The sequence below is a fragment of the Eucyclogobius newberryi genome, unplaced genomic scaffold (assembly GCF_026437365.1).
Source record: "Eucyclogobius newberryi isolate DKJ021-1_F unplaced genomic scaffold, fEucNew1.0.hap1 SCAF_1, whole genome shotgun sequence".
Taxonomy (NCBI): domain Eukaryota; kingdom Metazoa; phylum Chordata; class Actinopteri; order Gobiiformes; family Gobiidae; genus Eucyclogobius; species Eucyclogobius newberryi.
In genome coordinates this window covers 40,880,532-40,897,939 of record NW_027315723.1, presented here as the reverse complement: position 1 = coordinate 40,897,939, position 17,408 = coordinate 40,880,532, and the positions used below count along the sequence as shown (strand labels likewise).

The window sequence follows — 17,408 nt, the reverse complement described above, 5'->3', positions numbered from 1 at the left end:
AACACAGGCTCGCGGAACAGGACACTGTACGCGCAGGGAGACGTTAGCGATGCGCCTTTTAAGTGCTGCTTTCACCTCCACATTTCAAAGCTCAAGAGAACATGTAAAACGGAATGACCCAAGCTAAGCGCAGACATTATTAGGCAATAGCAAACGGAAAGCAAGCGTTTTCCCTGGCCTTTTTGTGTCTAATTATTGAAGCTGCTAGGTGGCGTTAGCTGCCATTTCTCTCCCAGTGTTCCGCCATGTTCTGGCTCGGGGCCGCGGAGAGACTGCTCTCTCCCTAATGATAATCAGACATTTCGAAAACGATGCAAACCTACAAACTGTACTCGGGGGTTTACTTGGATGCTACGCTTCACATAATAATACTATCTACCATTCATCGCCGGAGTCTCGCTCAGATAAGTTCTGTCCCTCCGTGAGTACTCCGCCATCTTGGGTCCCCTCTGAGTCAGTACGGGGTTTCCGCACAACAACCACAGGGCGTTCCGCAACTTTTAAAGAGGCAGTGCACACCTCAATGTTTACCCCAGACTGGGGGCTCAACGGTTTACACATTGTAGGTTTTATCATAAATACATTGTTGTATGCAATTCCTTTTCAAACCTTGATGTATCTATATCAGAAATGTACAAACTCACTTGTACATTTCAATTTACAATCAACTCACATCAATTGGGTATGCCGTACATATGTACTGCATTTATGTGGGGTGTTTCCACCAGCTCTACTTGGCCCTGTGGCCCTACTATGGGCCCTACTCTACTCAGGTTTGGAAAGTTTCCACTAGCCGTTCTAAAGCGGTACCAGGTAAATTTTAGTACTAATCTGACCCGGTTCTAACCAGGCCAATAACTAGTGGTCGCTGGTTGGTAACCACTCTGGAGTTTCTACGGATATTTATTTGTGGTGGACAGTTTCCATGGATACACAACAAAATTCTAAAGTGTAATGGATACGCAAGTAGGGCCAAGAAGGACTGGTTGAAATCCCCCATATGTTATGAATAATAGTGTATGCTAAGGCTGCAAGATTAATCACAATTGAATAGCAATTTTAATACCGGTAGATGCAATTAGCAAATTGCAAAGGATATAATATCCTCCCCAACAACAAACTAGCCTGTCTAATTCCACACAAAAACAAAAAAGTTTTACATACGTTTCGAATCATGTTCCAATCAAGTTAAGCCATCAGAAACATTATTTAAGTTCTAAATTTCTCAAGACATTTCTGAAAACAAGACTTTATTTCAAAAAGGACAAGAACAGGAAATTACAAAATAAAATTATACTGAAAATAAAATACAAAACTGTCAATATGCAAAGGGAAAAAAAGGGATGAAGAACATGTTAGCAATGTCCCATAATGAATAAAATCTGCATTTGCAATCAAAAATCCTGTCCAGAGCAACAACAAAAAAAATAGTATGGAATTCAAAAGAAAGTTATTGTTTACTCCAAGGGAAGAACTCCCAAAAATGCTCAGGCTCAAATACACTTTATGTAAAAAATGTATGCAAATATACTGTCAAAAAAACAAACTAGATATTTTTCTGACTTAAAAATAAAAATATATTAGTAAACCTCCCCTTGAGAGACAGTCATCTCCTCCTTCACTTGGCTGCCTGCTGAGCTTGGCGACGCAGTAGGACATATATCTTCTCTTTAATCCAGTCTTTGTTGTATGGCTGGTATGTCTGTGTATCAGCTCTGTACCTGTCAATCACATGCAAAATATCATAGTACAAGTTTGTTTCAAGAATCAAATATGCTAGTCCTGAATGTTTTTTTTACATTTACATAAAGGGTTATTAAAGGCGTAATGGACGATTTTTCGGCGATTTGAGAACTCAGGCGGAAGTGCGCATGCGCACTCCCCCGTGCGGACTGATACAACACACGCGTGTGTTTGTTTATTAGCGCGACGGATCGCATCACATCTCTCGTCTCCCGTAGAGTTCCGTCTCTTCATGAGCCAGCTCGAACAGTCTTTCTCAGTCTTCATTTTGTCCCATACACTGAGGGAACTATATTATGATAGATCAATGCGCTTAGACACGCGTAAACGGGCTGCTCTCAAGGGACGAGCCGACGAGGCTGCAGGTGAGCAGTAGGTGCATTTTATGATCGATACGTGGCAGGACTAATCGACAGTCCACGCCCCGAGGAAATGAGACTCAGATTTGGGCCAAAAAAATCGTCCATTCAACCTTTAACTGGAAACCACAGTTTACAGTCCGAATCAAGTTTCACGCTCCTCAAGCCCGAAGTGTTGCACTGAATACAACTAAATAAAATGTGAACGTTCCAGTCTCCTTCACACATCAAAAACTCTTAACCAGATTAACCAGAGCAAAAAACAAAGGACTAACAATAAAAAAAATATTTTAGCACATCAAAATCATATATTACTTATGCCGTCTATTTTGTACATCACCATCTGTGATGATATACAAGTAGACAGATGAGATGAGGAGGAACGGTGCTGAACAGCAGAGCATCACATTTCTGATCAAAAAAGATCCGGCCCAATCAGCCGTCAGTGCGATGTTTCTTCATGTGCTACACAGCGCTGCATCAGCGTTTAAGCTTTGTAGTGGAAGCGGCAGTTGCTTTTCACCGCCTTGCAAGGCACCTTCAGCTGCTTCGATGTCTGGCGCACAGGTGTCATAGCGCCATCCGCCTTCAGCAGCTTGCTCTGCTTAAACAAGCCCAGTGACTCATGCTGGATTAGTGTAATCTCAGAAAATCTGTATATCTATGTAATCATTTAACATCCCAAAACTTGACCATTCATGAGAGTAGCTCCCAAAACATACGGAAACACATGTGAAACATATAAGCAACAGTGACACTAATTTACAATTACATAACTTATCCTGATTGTCTTTGATTCATTGGAATGGTGTTGTGACAGGAGAATTTTGTGAGGGCATACGTTGAGACTGATTAGTCTTAGAAATATTATAAACATTAATAATAATATAAAGTGAGATTATGGCTTAAATAAGCGGTATCAATCAAAGGGTCGATAGAGAAACGTCATATCAAGCAACACGTGAACTCAATACTCAGCATGGGTTTAATTAACTCAGAAGTTACTCCACAAATCTGAATAAATTCAACCAAATTCTTGCCACAGGTCTCCGATGAGTAGCATGCAAATAGATACTTACACAAGGCAGCTCAAATCTGCCAAGTCATCGATGAAGTCAAAGAGCTGACTGATGTCGTAAGTGATGGACGGACTGTTGGGGTTCATCCTCTTCAGATGCTCTTCATACATTTTGCAAACACCTACAAAGGGCATTTTATATTTACTGATCGGCATCAACAGCAAAATCAATGAATATAAAGTCACCATAGTAAGTGATATCATTGATATAAAATGTACCTTCCATGCATTCATTGACAGACTCATAGTCCGCATATGTGCGTCCCTCCGGTCTCTTGGTTGGTTGGACAAGCAGGATTGTGTGTGACTGAAAGAACAGAACAGTAATCAAGTTAATATCCCCATGTATTGTTCTCATAACCCAAGTAAAGCTCTACCCATTCAAAGAAAACGCATTCTCAATTTTAGTTAATTATAAAGAACAATTTGCATGTAATCGTTTGAACAATGACACATCTCGAGGCTTAATAAAACTGGTAAATTTCACGGCCCAGAAGAAGAAAAAAACAAACATTTATTCACATGAAAAAATTAGACATCTTCTACAACTTCAAATTGAGAGTTACTTTACGATCACACATAACTAGATCACTTCACTGAATACAAAATATTTATAATCCATTGGCCCGTACTTCTTGATTCACCTTTTCCCGACGTTAGCTTTAGCACAGGTTAGCTTGAATGAATTATAAGGTGCTAATGCGACCAAAACAAAGACTTTGACCACGCAAAACATATACATTAGACTACTCTTACCATGTTTGCGTGCTGTGCTGATGCAGTGAGGATTCAGATGGGGAAAAGGAGTAAATGTGGTGCTTTTAGGCTGCTCTCGGTGCGTGGTGGAGCGAGCTGCAGCTGGAGGAAAAACACACAGGGGAAGTGAAACATATGTTTTCCGGTCGGCAAGTCATCGCGCCTTCAAGATAAGGCATAGCTTTTCAAAATAAAAAGGCTTTGAATTTAAATGCATATGATTTTTGACAATATTATTTCAAGAGTCTAAAATGTATTATTCCATACAGGCTATTAGCTAATACATTTTATATTAGGCCAGTCATTCCCAAACTGCCTGGGACTGCCATAGGGTCATGGTCAGGACCCAAATGTGAGTCCAAACAATGGTAGTCATCTGAAATCATAATGAAGGGATAGCAGTCGAACCTGGGAGACAGGAGGAGTGGTTTTCCTCCTCATTGTGGAACACTGGACCAGCTCTACTTTCCATTGGATGCTCGAGGAGTCATAGTTGCCCAACCAGTCCACATGTGCTTTATGGATCAAGTGGGAGGCTGGGAGTCCACCATCAGCTCCCTCATCGGGAAGGTCCAGCAGAGGATGTACTTCCTGCGGCAGCTGAGGAAAGCCAATCTGACACTGTGTGGTACGCTGGAGCCACAGCCAGGGACAAAAAGAGACTACAGCGCATTGTGCGCTCTGCTGAGAAGGTGATCGGCTGCAGACTTCCATCTCTGCAGGACCTGTACGTTTCCAGGGCTCTGGGACGAGCAGGTCAGATCACCCTGGACACGGACTATTCGAGCCACTCCCCTCAGGAACTAGGCTACGCTCCATCCGGACCAGAACCTCCCGTCAGGAGAACAGTTTCTTTCCCTCTGCCGTTGGACTCATAAACACTGCCTAAGCACCTTGCACTCACTGCACGGTTCACTTCTTATTGCACTACATAATTTTATATTTTATTTTTATGTACATATCATGCCTATTTCTAACCTTATTTTAACTTTACATACCTATTTTTTATATATATATCTGGTAGCTGTTTTGTATTCATTGTTCAATGTTTTGTTGTTTGTGTTGCACCGAATCACCAGAACAAGTTCTTATGTTTGTTAATTTCGTTCATTGACAAATGGCAATAAACCTTATTCTGATTCTAGAGATTATTTTTAGATACTGTAGATTAAATTTAAAATCAATTTGAGCACTCAAATGATCAGAACAGTGAAAGCGTGAACTTTGGAAAACACAGGGATGCTTCTGTATTACCACCTGCAGATTGCATAGTTTAACCAAGTTCGTTGAGCTCTCAAGATGAGCACAGCCTTAATATGGAATATATTATAACAGGGTAATAACAGGGTTACGGAAAAAAATGCAAATTATACACAATTTAGTTATATTTTGAGGAAACATTGAAACACAAAAAATCAGATTGGAATTCAGGACAATCCCAAATTAAGAAAAAAAAAACATGATTGTTATGATTTATATTTTCTGTATATTTAATTAGACTTTGGTACATCACACCGTCACAATTACACAATCCCAAACAATGCTGTAAGACATATCAATATATGAAACATTTTGAGTAAATGGTTGTACTGGCTCAAATAGCGTTGTAAATTAGTGTTAAGTATAATGGTTTTATTTACAGCTGTTATACCCGTGCCCGCACTGCAGTGACACGGGGAGAGCCTCCTCGAGGGGCCGGGGCCTCCCTCCTCAGGGTGCCACAATGTCTCTGGCACGCCTCCAGGCTGAGGAAGTTGTTGCCGTTGCCTTCGCAGTTGCCGTACCAGAACTCGATACATTTTCCCGCAGCAGAGTCGAAGTAGAAGCGAACTTTCCAGGTGTCACAGGGACCGTCGTCTCGAGGCAAAGCGCACACGTCAGTAGAGGGCGCTGCAGGACGCTGTGCTGGAGATGGGGCTGGAGGCTGGAGAAAGCACAGGGATACAGCAGTGAGACCAAGGGGGAAGAATTTATATTAAAATGAAAATAATTACTAATCTGGAGACTTTAAATGTATTGTGCAGCGGTAGAAAGAGTATTGAAAATGTGTAGTCAAGTAAAATAACTACAAATTAACTCAATTACAGATACAAGTACGACATATAATATAACAGATATATAACAGATGGAAATTAGCCCATGGCTAAAATCCGGTGTGTACCAAGTATGTTCTTCAATTCACCTAATAAATAAATAAATAATAACAATAAATAAATAAGTATTAAGTACAAAGAAAAATACTCCTCAAAGTATAGTTACGTTTTTTGTATTTTAGTTTTACAATGTATTAATTATTTAACCGTTTCAAGTTGCAATCGTTTTTACCCCCTATCTACAAATTCTGGGCATTTAAAAGAGATATCTGTCAGTCAACACTTGTATAGACGACTGTAGTGTAATAAAATTTGACCTAATATTAACAACTTTCATGAAGCTGCTGCTGTCCTACCGCTGTTGTCTGGTACTCTGGACAGCCTGCTCTTCCAAAACCTTGGGCTGGGGTCACTCCGTCCAGGCAGCATCCGAATCTGTAAAAAAGAAACACAAGCTTCTTTTTCTTTTTCTTTTTAAAAAGGAATGGCATTGTTTCACATGACTTATGAATGTGACAGAAATGCAAATTAATTACAATATATTATCTGTTTTTCATGCTACATGATGTACATTATGAATTGTCATTACTTTTAATATGAACGTAAAGGTGACATATTATTCTTTTTTCAGGTATTTAATATTTAACTGCAACATGTATATATCATTATTGAGAAAACAAAAGTGCAACTAGTGCTGACAATGCAGTCACTTCACAGCAAACACAAAACTTAAACCGATGAGATCCAAGCAGATAAACAGTATAAATAGAAGCCAGCAGGTGTCCACACTGCCCAAGTCACATGTGACCAGTGACCACTAACTTCTTTATTATGTCAAAGATAAGTCTTCTCATTGCTCTGGTGGTATACTGGATTTGCCATTGGACACTGTATATTGGTGTTTGAACCCTGGTCAGAACAGGTTCCTGACTGCTACAGGTTTTAATACCCATGTTCCATGTTCAGTTAAACTGAGAAAGTTCACAAACTATGAATTTCCTTTTGCGTTGTAGTAATATAAAACACTGAATAATAATATTAAAATACAAAATATAATCAAGTCACACATTTATATAATATCTTCGTTATATATATATTATAACCTTTTATCTCAAATAAAATATATATTTATGCATTTAATTTTAAATAAAAATGAGAATAATCCCTTTTGGTAACAATATATTTCTACAGTAAACAAAAAACATTGGAGTGTATAGTGTATATCAACCTGTAGTCTGACCCTGTAGTCTTCAAATAAATACATACCCCTGTTTTTCTACTTTTCGGGGTATTCACACTTACCTGGATCTCACACAGTCGTCATGGAAGCAGCCCCCATACCTGGGCCCTGCTGCTGGGGTGTGCCCATCAGGACAGCAGCCATAGTATGTTTGGGCACAGCGCGGCACTACCACAGGAGGGTAGGCATCTGCAGTGTTTACATGTGGCCTAGACGCTGGACATGCAAACACAGACGGACATGGTCACTTTGGTCAGACTGGAAACAGGCCTAACATGCACACTGTATATTTAGCTTATTTGTATTGCTAAGTTTAAAACATTTTACTCCGCAGAGGGAAAATTCAACTGATAGAGCCTTCATATGGTTAAAATGATGTATGACAGGGCTTGAAATATGCAGACATGTTTTAAAGTTGAACAAACTAATTTTACTTAAGTGGAAAGTTACTCAAAGCTGTCACATGCCTGTGGGGTCCTCTGGGACATGGGGGACGAATCCTCGCATGGTGGTTTCATATGTCCTAGGATCTTGGACACTTGGGACCCCTATAGACGGAATAAATGTAGAAATAGTAATGTAGGTACGGTATTAGTCATTGTGTAATAGACTAAACATTAATGGATTCAGTTAAATAAGTTGTAAAGTTGTATTAGTAGGAGTAGCAGTAGTAGCCAACGTTTGCATAAATATATATTTTTCCTTCTAAATGGAAAAATTATTTACTCCTGACCTACCATTTGATCAACTTTAAGTACAGGGGCATTTGGGTACAATCTTTACCATTGCAAGGAAAGGACGTAGCCGTGGCAGAATTTCTAACCTAAGGGGTAAAAGTACTGTGCGCCAGGGCAGGGGTGGCTATTACAGGACTCCACAGTCTGTGGTCTGCTCTCAGCTCCACACCGGGTCTCTGGATATGGGTTCAGATCAGTGTCAAAGCAGCCCATCCTCCTCTCTCTCACGCCTCCTCCACAGCTACGAGTGCACTGTACACACAAGAATATAACATTATTTCTACTACGCTCTACCCCCAATCAGTAATTAGTTATGAAGAACTTGATGCAACAACTATGCTATATATATATATATATATATATATATATATATATATATATATATATATATATATATATATATATATATATATATATATATATATATATATATATATATATATATATATAACTGTCCTGAGGGGAAGTGTTTGCACCTGAAACTAACACTAGACCCGCATCTAGTTTTGGCTCTATTTTTCTGGCATCACTCACTCCTCAATTTATCATTTTGCATAACAAGAAATGCTAGGATGTTGTTTAAAGGCTGTTAAACAGTAGTCAGATTGTACCTTAACGAAAACATAGTTGAGATAATTATATTTAAGATTTTGCTAAAAAGGTTACACATTTTATTCCATTTGGCCAATTTTTTGGTTCATAATTTTACTTCCTAAATCAGGACGTAACCCGAGGAAATTACATTACTGTTACCAATCAACAATGTTGTTTATTTGACGAATTAATGGTTAACGGGTTAATAAAAAATATGAGCTTCTTGTGTGTAAATTACTCTTAACTTAAGTCTCCCTAATGTGATGTCTCAATATTGTAGAAAAAAATCCAGTTGTAGTTTCGACTCTCTTCCAAGTGTCATTCTCAATCTGCGGACTCTGGGAACTCCTGATAAGGGCGTTAATAGTTTCACTTGAGATCACTCTTCTTTGTATCCTAACAGTAATGGGCCATCAAAATCCCATTGTGAACTGACTTTCACTCAGGGCTACTCCCGCTCCATGGCGGTAGGTTGAATCTTAAACCTCCATATCTGTTTAAAGAGGGTTCTTTTATTTAAAAAAAAGAGTGTACAACAGTACAGTACAACAAGTATTGTTCCGTAAAATAACGTAAAAATTAAAAAAATACTAAAAGCCATCATACAGACTTTCATCCACCAATTCTTTCTTTGGAACAGAAAGATTTCCACACAACAGAACATTATCATACCAACAAGGCAGTGACCAGCTGCTTCTGGATTAGAGATTGTACATCTTAAACGTTTGATTTTCATTTTCATTTAAATCATAACGACTACTTTTAAATCCTGTCTATTTAACGCTCTCTCCTGGATGAGTGTTGATGACGTTGACCTTCATGCTTGAGTAAACCTTCTCTGTCCTTCTCAGGAGCAGAAAACTCACCAGTCCAAAGTCCGTAACGTGCCAGGTGATGTGAGTCTGACAGGCAGGTCGGCGGCAGGTTTGCACTGACTCTGGTCGGGACAAACTGCTGCAGGCGTGGTCTGGCAGCCGTTCTCTTGAGGAACCCACACAGTATACCTCCCGGGTCTGCTGCCCCTCCCCACAGCTAACAGAGCACTGGACAGGATACACAAGGTTTAGAGTTAAGATAAGATAACCTTTGTTTGTCCCACAATGGGGAAATTTTAATGTTGCAACACAGATTAGGTACAGAAGTATAATTACAAAGAGACAGATAACTCTTATTCTCTTAATACAAATAACACTCTTATTTACAGCTGTTATATGGACAGAAAATATTGCACCAGGATAATTGACATTGTGTCACAGTATTGTACATGATTATGAAGCAGAATGACACATGTTCAGGGCTAACAGTGTTTGTTGTAGCAAATATCTTGATGGTAGCAGAATCGTTGAACAAAAACATAATTTTTGGGTTGTTTGTGGCCCTCTGTTCCATATAAGTTTCAAAATGCAGCTGATCCAACCATTTTCCACTGATTGAAAATTAACAAAACAACAAACAACTTGGCTTCTAAAAAAAAAGTGTCAAACTGAAATCTGCTACAAAGCCTGTAAGTTAACACATACTAACGTAAAATATAAATACACATAAACATTTACTTACCACACTGAAGCTGGAGACCCTGTACTCAGCCATGCATGGGTGCATGTTGCAGACCTGTTGGCTTGCTGGTCTCTGTAGCCTCTGGGTGATGCAGAAAGTCTCATCTACCACACGGGGATACTGTGGGTCCTGGATCCAGCACTTCACCGAGCGGTACTGCATGCCCCCATTACAGGTGGCAGAGCAGGCGCCATACATGTCCACTTTGTAAGCGTGAGTATGGGTTTCCCTGAGGTGAGGGGTCACCACCAACGGAGCTGAAGAGTGCACCGAGTTTGAGTCTTCGTCCAGCCCCATGATCTCCCCGAGGCTGTGAGTCTATGAGGTCGAAAGTGAGAGTAACAAGAGGTTAGCTGCAGGGGAAGTAAATAGCAAGTGAGACAAGTTCATAGAAGAGGTCATATAGAGTTTTATCCTGATGTTGAGCCTACTGTTTGAATTCAAGACTCAAGGACCTGGCTTGCAAATAATGCAGCAAATAAGTTTTTCATCAGAAATGCATGTGGTCTTGGCTTGCAAGGGGAGTTTTTAATTGTCTTTATGCATTGCATTGTGTTTCCATGAGGTTTAGTGCCATAAATGTTTCCCAAATGTTGACGTTACTCACCCTGCAGACTCCATCTATACAAATATCATTGCGTCCCACATAACACTTGGTCCCGTCTACCACTGCAGGCCTGTGTCTGTAGGCAAAGTTCTCTCCTCTGGGCGTACAGTTCAGCTCACACGGGTTAGAAGCTGCAGAAATAAAATACCATTATTTATCATCATGCAGCAACCTGGAGAGGACCTCTGAGCTTTGCCATGGTGACAGGAAATGCTGGACATCGCTGTGAGCTAGCATATCCCCTTCTTGCAGGTCCTTTGGGGGGTTTTATGATGTCTTCATTTTCCGAACGATGGAATAAACCTTTGCTAAAATGACTGCTTTCAATTTGAAACTGGATTAAAATGAACAGTGAAGAGTCTTTTCTCTCCGAAGATGAAAGCTAAAACTCAGCTAAAAGACAATGCTGTTTTATTAAAGAGACTTTGCCCACATGATGAATCTACACTGTAAAATGTAAATAATGTCAATATTGTTTGCACTGATTTGTAAATGTCTTTTGGATGTTTTAATCTGTGTAATTTGGTGGTGATAAGCACTCACTTAATCAGAAAGTTACCAGACAACTGGATTGATGCTGAGTAAGTGTACTAGGATGTGTGCTGATTGTCTGAACATTGGCACCGAAATCCAGGGGCCGTTAAATCCAAGTGTTAATCCAGTGTTAGTTAAAACACTGTATGCACAAGCCAACCCGACGAAAAACTCAGTTCCATCGAGCTGAATTTTGTAACATCCGGAGGTCCAATAGGAGAACCGGGGAGGAGAGTGAAACACACTGAGTGTCCGGTGCTTAAACTAAGCTAGCTAAACTAAGCTAGGGGACAAAGATATTCCAGAGGAATTCCTGAGGAAGCTAACTTTACTCTCATCCCAGAAGTAATTCTGTGCCCATCTTTGGATGTGATTTGCATTAAACTGCAACATGCAAACTCAAGCAAAGGACTAAATTTGGATCCAAGACGATCTTCAAAATGGCCTCATCTGTGGATCAGTGCAAATGCCTTTTCATCATCGGAGGAAAGCCTCAGAGCCAAGGAATAAGATCTTGCCAGCCTCCTGAACCCAGGAGGTGTCAGCTCCATCAACACACACGCCAAAATCCCACCTCCTGCTTGATCACACAGCTCCTGCTCGTACGCATATATTTGGTTTAGGGTTATATTAATTTAGATGTTTGATTTTAGAACTGTTATTGCCTAATATAGGCTGGTGCCCCACATAACTATTAAAATATACCCCATAGTCATGTGGCATGTTTGAAATCTTGATCCAATTCTTTAATCAATATAAACTTTGAATGTCCCCCTATTTCATAACACTACAGTACTTGGACTAGTAGAAATAAATATTACAATCACATAGAGTAGACCAGTGCTTCTCAATCTGTGGTACAGGTACAACTGTGCGTGAGCTCCCTCTGATGGTATGTAATGTCCTCTGCAGTTCTAGTGTAAGGTTAATATACTACACTGTATTTATATTTATGATCTCCTTCTGGATTAGTTCATGTGTAGATTTACTTAAGCAGTGGTTTAATCAAATGTAAGGCCTGATTTAGTCCTAGTTTAAATGTTGTATAGTGCTATTTTAAGTCAGGTGGTACTCAAATAGTAAATATTTACCTATGTGGTACTTAAATTAAATGTTTGAGAACCACTGATTTAGAGTAAAATGTTTTTAGACCTGGTTTAGCCCTAGTCTTTGGCCCGGTATCAAAGGTATGTAGCAAATACTTAAGTCAAGAAAGAGCATCGTCAAAATAATACACTCAAAATAATACTGCTCAAGTAGAAGATAAATCAAGTGAACAAATATTTAGGTAAACTTCTAACATCTGATTTATAAGTTATTGCACTTAGAAGGACAAATGTTGAAATAATTGAATACTGTCAATATAAAGCTTTTGTCACTTAAACATAATCAGGTGTTAGTTGATTGTAATTGAAATGGTTGAAACCACTGGTATAGACTGTAAAGGCTGACAGAATTCAGCTTGTTGCATTTGGTCTCACCTCCATTGTAGGGCACCCATGTGTGATGTTTGCCCTGGAAGCCAGAACGGTCAATCTGAGAACACTGCTCCTCGCGAAAGTCTCTGGAGCCAGCTGGACATTCCTATAAAAATAATCAGAGAAATTATGATAGCAGGTACATAGAGATAAAGCTGGAAGTCAGTTGGTTAGTGCGAATGTAAAATTTTATGTTACTTGTGTGTTACAGATTCGGTATGACTTGGAGGATCCCAAGCAGTTGTGTCCTCCATCCGTTCTGAAAAAAAAGAAGAAAAAAAAAGATTATTAACAGTAAAAGACAAGTCGCTAACAAGAAAAGTGATGTCAAACCTTTCCAGATGTGTGAATTGGTCAGAAACGCAAAAACATCATATTAAGAGCTCCATATTTCTTTTGGGTTTTAAAGTATCATACCCACAATGACACTACATATTTAAGGTGATGATGTCTTGCTCAATGACACAGCAACACTATGTATTAGCAGAGATCAAACTGCGACCTTTTGCATTAGAAGTGCCATCTTACCTGGAAGTGATGCATTTCCTGGTTCTCATGAAGACTCCAGTGCCACAGGTCCGACTGCAGGGTCCATATGGCCCGAACTCGCCCCAGTAGTCATGAACAGGCTGAATTAGCTATATGAAGATACGCATACACCATTAGAGATTTAGAATGGAAACAGGAAACAGAGTGCACAGGTAACCTGCTGTAATTGACATCCAACCCTTATTGTGTAGGTTCAGGTCATACATTTTTGTGCTTGGCCGCACATATTCACTCAAGTCAATGGTCAGAGCAAGATGATTGGACAGATATAAAGAGAATACAATAGTTTTTCACCCAGCACTGAAATGATCTTCTGAACAACACCAAATATGCAATGATATACTACAAATACTGCACAATTAAAAAACAGATCTGCACAGTGCCCGCATGAGCACACAGCGTTCCCATCTCCCTGCCCCACATAACCACAGCAACAACCTGCTCCTAGCTGAAATAGAATCTAGCATTTAGCTGCAAACCCTGCTGTCCACATTATTACATAACTCTGTGTAACAAAATTTTTTTGGTTTTCCGCTTTAGCAGATTCTGGACATGATGTTCTGTTCTTGCGTATCCTTAAAATGAGGCTTACCGATAAAGCAGGAATGAGCATAAGCTGAAGAACACAAACAAGCAGGAAGACGCCCATGCTGTCCAACCTCAGACCAGGACCTGCCATGGAAATATCAAAATAGAAAGTAATTAAAGTTTGGACACTGAAGAATATTGTGGTCTAGTAATTCACACATGATTCCAACTCTATATGAATTATGCATATTTCTTATCCTTAATTTTAAAGATGCACTATGTAACTTTACCTACTTATCTCCAGGGAAATATTATTGCTTTGCCTGAATGTTCCACACTATGGCATTAAACCTGTCTATCTTGCATTTATTCAATTAATGTTGTCTTTATTGCTCAAAAATACCTTGAAAATAATATGTGTTCTTACTATGAGTAGACTTGTCTCTCCACAGATCAGACCTGTAACTTGCACTGATGGCTTCACCAGCTTGTCTCTGTGGAAATGCAGAACTGTGGAACATTTCAGCCAAAACAATAGAACAATCTCAGTGGAAACAAGCAGGCTCTATCGCAAAGGGTATGTGCAGTACAGGCTACAAGTCCAAATTATTGATTTAAAGTAAATATTTGGTGAAACTGTTTCTTTTTATTGTAGAAAAAGATTCAGTTTGCAGTCATCTGGACTCTGTTTTAAGATGACAGATGACTACAACTGAATCTTTTTCTACAATGGAACACTCCTGGATGAATGAGGGATTTCTCCGACATGTTTATTTTTAGTAAGTAACATAAAACTTCAACAACTTAGAATGAGAGACTTTTAGTTGTAGTATTCTTACCTTACAAAGTTCTCTGTCCGACAGTTCCTCCTGCTCAGAGCTCATAAGGGACAGGACTGTACTTTTTTATCCTCTCCTCTCGCTCGCCCCTCCCTATCACCACATACGGCTACACTTACTGTACCATAATTCCTCATGTTTGTCAGAGGAGGGATACTTGAGGTAGGCGCCCCTGGGTGTAAGAGCAAGAAATTGTACTTTTATGTCTTGATTGGTACCTTTGTGTTTGTTTTGCAGTGACATAACGAATGAATGGTATGGCATTTAACTTAATGTGTGGAGGGTATTATATTTTTATAAGTTAAAATGTAAGTTTATTTAAGTCGGTGTTTCTTCTGTTGGTCGGCAGCGTAGCAGCAAAACTGATTCTGTTTAACAGTCTTACAAACATCCATTCTTACTTCTCCACAGAGACGGTGCTTGCCTCATGAACGCTAACACAATAACATCTCTAAAAAAGTTACATAGTGCCCTGAAAGTAAAAAGATTATTTAGCATATGGGCAACATTTTGTGTGTTAATTTTGGAATTTTCTGAAAGTTTGTTGGTTTTGTTTTCTGTTTAACTCATTCCAAGATTTAGTTTGTTTTTTGTGTATTTCAAATTTTACATTTTGTTCATTGTAAACAACAAAAGAAGAAAGGAAAAAAATATTGAACCAAGATGGAAAACTAAGTGACTAAATACGCTTTAAAAGACTCCTCAATGTGTGCATTGCTGTCCCACCTCCATGACCACTAAACACAGCACAGACGACAGGCTGCTATTTGGACCTAATTTAGTGTGAGGACACCGCAGAGGACACACATTAGAACAGGAGGAGACAGGGACACTGCAGGAGGTGACATTCCTCAGCTGGAGAAGAGCCAAAAAAGTAGGCCAAATATACAGTAGTTTCACAATGGTAAACACTGGAGTAGAGGTGTGTGGGCAGGAGCAGATGTGTTGTTCATACACAGCACACGGCAAAGTTTTTGCAGTACATTTCTACTACTTTTTTATGTGTTAACGCAGTTGTTAGTCAGTAAATCACATGGAAGAAATCAAAAGAAGGACCCAAAATGCAAAACTGCTAAAAAATAATATTTAATGAAAAAACTGTCAAAAAGAATCCAGGGATGAAATGCAAAACTAAACAAACTCACAGACAACATGACACAACTGATGTGGACAGGACAACGACAATGGACCAACAAAAGACAAGAGGAAACATGGGGCTTAAATACACAGATTTCACACTAGGTGCGCAGATCGACGAGAGTTGGTGGCTGCAACGGAGGCAGAGCTAAAAGTTTACTGTAAAGACGAACAACAACTTGAAAGTGGTTGAAATAGCTTTTTCTCCACACTCATCAATGATAACAAACTTGACAGAATAGTCAACTGGAAACTTAATGAAGATAATCATGAGCCTCAGAGGTCAGGCATTTGAGCCACAGAAATAGAGAAGAGGAAAAACAAACGTTCAAAAAACAGAGTGTAGTTTCAGACTGTTCGATGCTTAAGTCTAAGTGAAAAAGGATCGAACCACTGCCTAGTAAATAAATAAATGTGCTTTAAATTACAATTTTAATAACACATGGTAGTTGCTGCGGCTGCTCCACCTGGTTGATGCATTTTGGATTTTACAAGCTTTCAACTTGTGATGTCACAGCAAGTCGGGGTAAAGTCAAATACAAACCTCCCCAATGTCCATCACGTTCAAATCAACTTTGATCGACACCGATCGGATCCACGCTGGTCTTGCTTATTAGGTGAGAATGATATTTTAATACATCCATGGGTGAAACACATTAGGGCAATCAACAGACAAGCACACAAGAGTGTGTTCAAAATAAAACATTGGAAAACAAAACAAGAAACAATAATCCATGACAGTTCATCTTTAGTAAGACCGATTATATATAAAAAGCTTTGAATTGAAATGATTATTTAAAGCTAATTTGTAGTTGCAATCAATATGTGTTAAAAAGCGAATACCTTATATTACAATAGTCTACTGAAAGTTGTGTAAAACAAAATTGTAGTCTTCCTTTTCTTTCTTCTTTCCAACATTTTATCCTATTTAAGAATTGTATCCGACAAATGGGGTGAGACAAGGGGGCACTCGTCTATTCTTTTCCTTTTCTATGTGGACGAGAAAGTGTTAGCAATCACCTCCAGTTTCCCTCTCTAAAATGTGTAAACAAAGAAAGACATTTAGGAGTAATAATGGACTCAGATCTGAATTTCAACAACTACATCAATAGCTTTTTTCCATCGGAAAACATTGCAACAATCAAAAAGATAGTGTCTAAACCAGACTTGGAGAGATTTATCCACTCAGTAGATTATACTGTAACGTCCTGCTCACTGGTCTCTCCTGACTAGAACCAGGAAGTACCATCACATCAGTCCTGATCCTAAAGCAGCTCTACTTGTACATAAGTCTCTCCATGACCTAGCACCAAAGTACATCTCAGAAATGTAAGTGCCATATAAACCCTCTCGGACTCTGAGGACCTCAGGGAGGATGTGAGACAGGTCCCCACCTCGTGGGTGTTTAAATCTAGGCTAAAAATTAACAAGACAAACTGAGATTCTTGAGGAAAGTCTGTGCTCCCCCTACAGGCTGCAGCTGTCATGTCAATAAATGAGCAGGAGAAGTTCCATGAAAGTTATATCAAGAGCTATATTTTTCTAATACAATCATAGCTAAAGCAAGAAGAAAGATACA

At 39.3% G+C, this 17,408-nt stretch overlaps 2 protein-coding genes across 2 annotated transcripts; both read right to left on the bottom strand.

The window, feature by feature from the left end:
- Positions 1–1,469: 1,469 nt before the first annotated feature.
- erh (ERH mRNA splicing and mitosis factor) lies at positions 1,470–4,097 on the bottom strand. The gene is made up of 4 exons (XM_072451822.1): positions 3,937–4,097; positions 3,400–3,487; positions 3,182–3,302; positions 1,470–1,721 (listed from the first exon to the last, which is right to left on the bottom strand). Exons 1-4 carry the CDS (start codon positions 3,937–3,939, stop codon positions 1,619–1,621), a joined length of 315 nt encoding a protein of 104 aa, XP_072307923.1. The 5' UTR covers positions 3,940–4,097; the 3' UTR covers positions 1,470–1,618.
- Positions 4,098–5,527: 1,430 nt separating this feature from the next.
- Positions 5,528–14,771, bottom strand: paplnb (papilin b, proteoglycan-like sulfated glycoprotein). Its single transcript, XM_072449403.1, has 13 exons — positions 14,693–14,771; positions 13,918–13,997; positions 13,305–13,414; positions 12,975–13,035; positions 12,780–12,882; positions 10,765–10,895; positions 10,158–10,475; positions 9,467–9,643; positions 8,093–8,258; positions 7,733–7,817; positions 7,332–7,499; positions 6,386–6,464; positions 5,528–5,860 (listed from the first exon to the last, which is right to left on the bottom strand). The coding sequence occupies exons 2-13, from the start codon at positions 13,972–13,974 to the stop codon at positions 5,582–5,584; spliced, it is 1,734 nt and encodes a 577-aa protein (XP_072305504.1). The 5' UTR covers positions 13,975–13,997; positions 14,693–14,771; the 3' UTR covers positions 5,528–5,581.
- Positions 14,772–17,408: the final 2,637 nt, after the last annotated feature.

What these genes read in the sequence shown, in the direction of transcription:
- paplnb (XM_072449403.1), bottom strand. Translation starts at nt 13,974, where the DNA reads ATGGGCGTCTTCCTGCTTGTTTGTGTTCTTCAGCTTATGCTCATTCCT. An exon ending in GTATAGATGGAGTCTGCAGG is followed by an intron (nt 10,476 to 10,764) that starts GTGAGTAACGTC and finishes TCGACCTCATAG; the next exon opens with ACTCACAGCCTCGGGGAGAT. An exon ending in CCAGAGGACCCCACAGGCAT is followed by an intron (nt 7,500 to 7,732) that starts GTGACAGCTTTG and finishes ATGTCCGTCTGT; the next exon opens with GTTTGCATGTCCAGCGTCTA.
- erh (XM_072451822.1), bottom strand. An exon ending in TGTCAATGAATGCATGGAAG is followed by an intron (nt 3,303 to 3,399) that starts GTACATTTTATA and finishes TGCCCTTTGTAG; the next exon opens with GTGTTTGCAAAATGTATGAA. An exon ending in GCAGATTTGAGCTGCCTTGT is followed by an intron (nt 1,722 to 3,181) that starts GTAAGTATCTAT and finishes TGTGATTGACAG; the next exon opens with GTACAGAGCTGATACACAGA.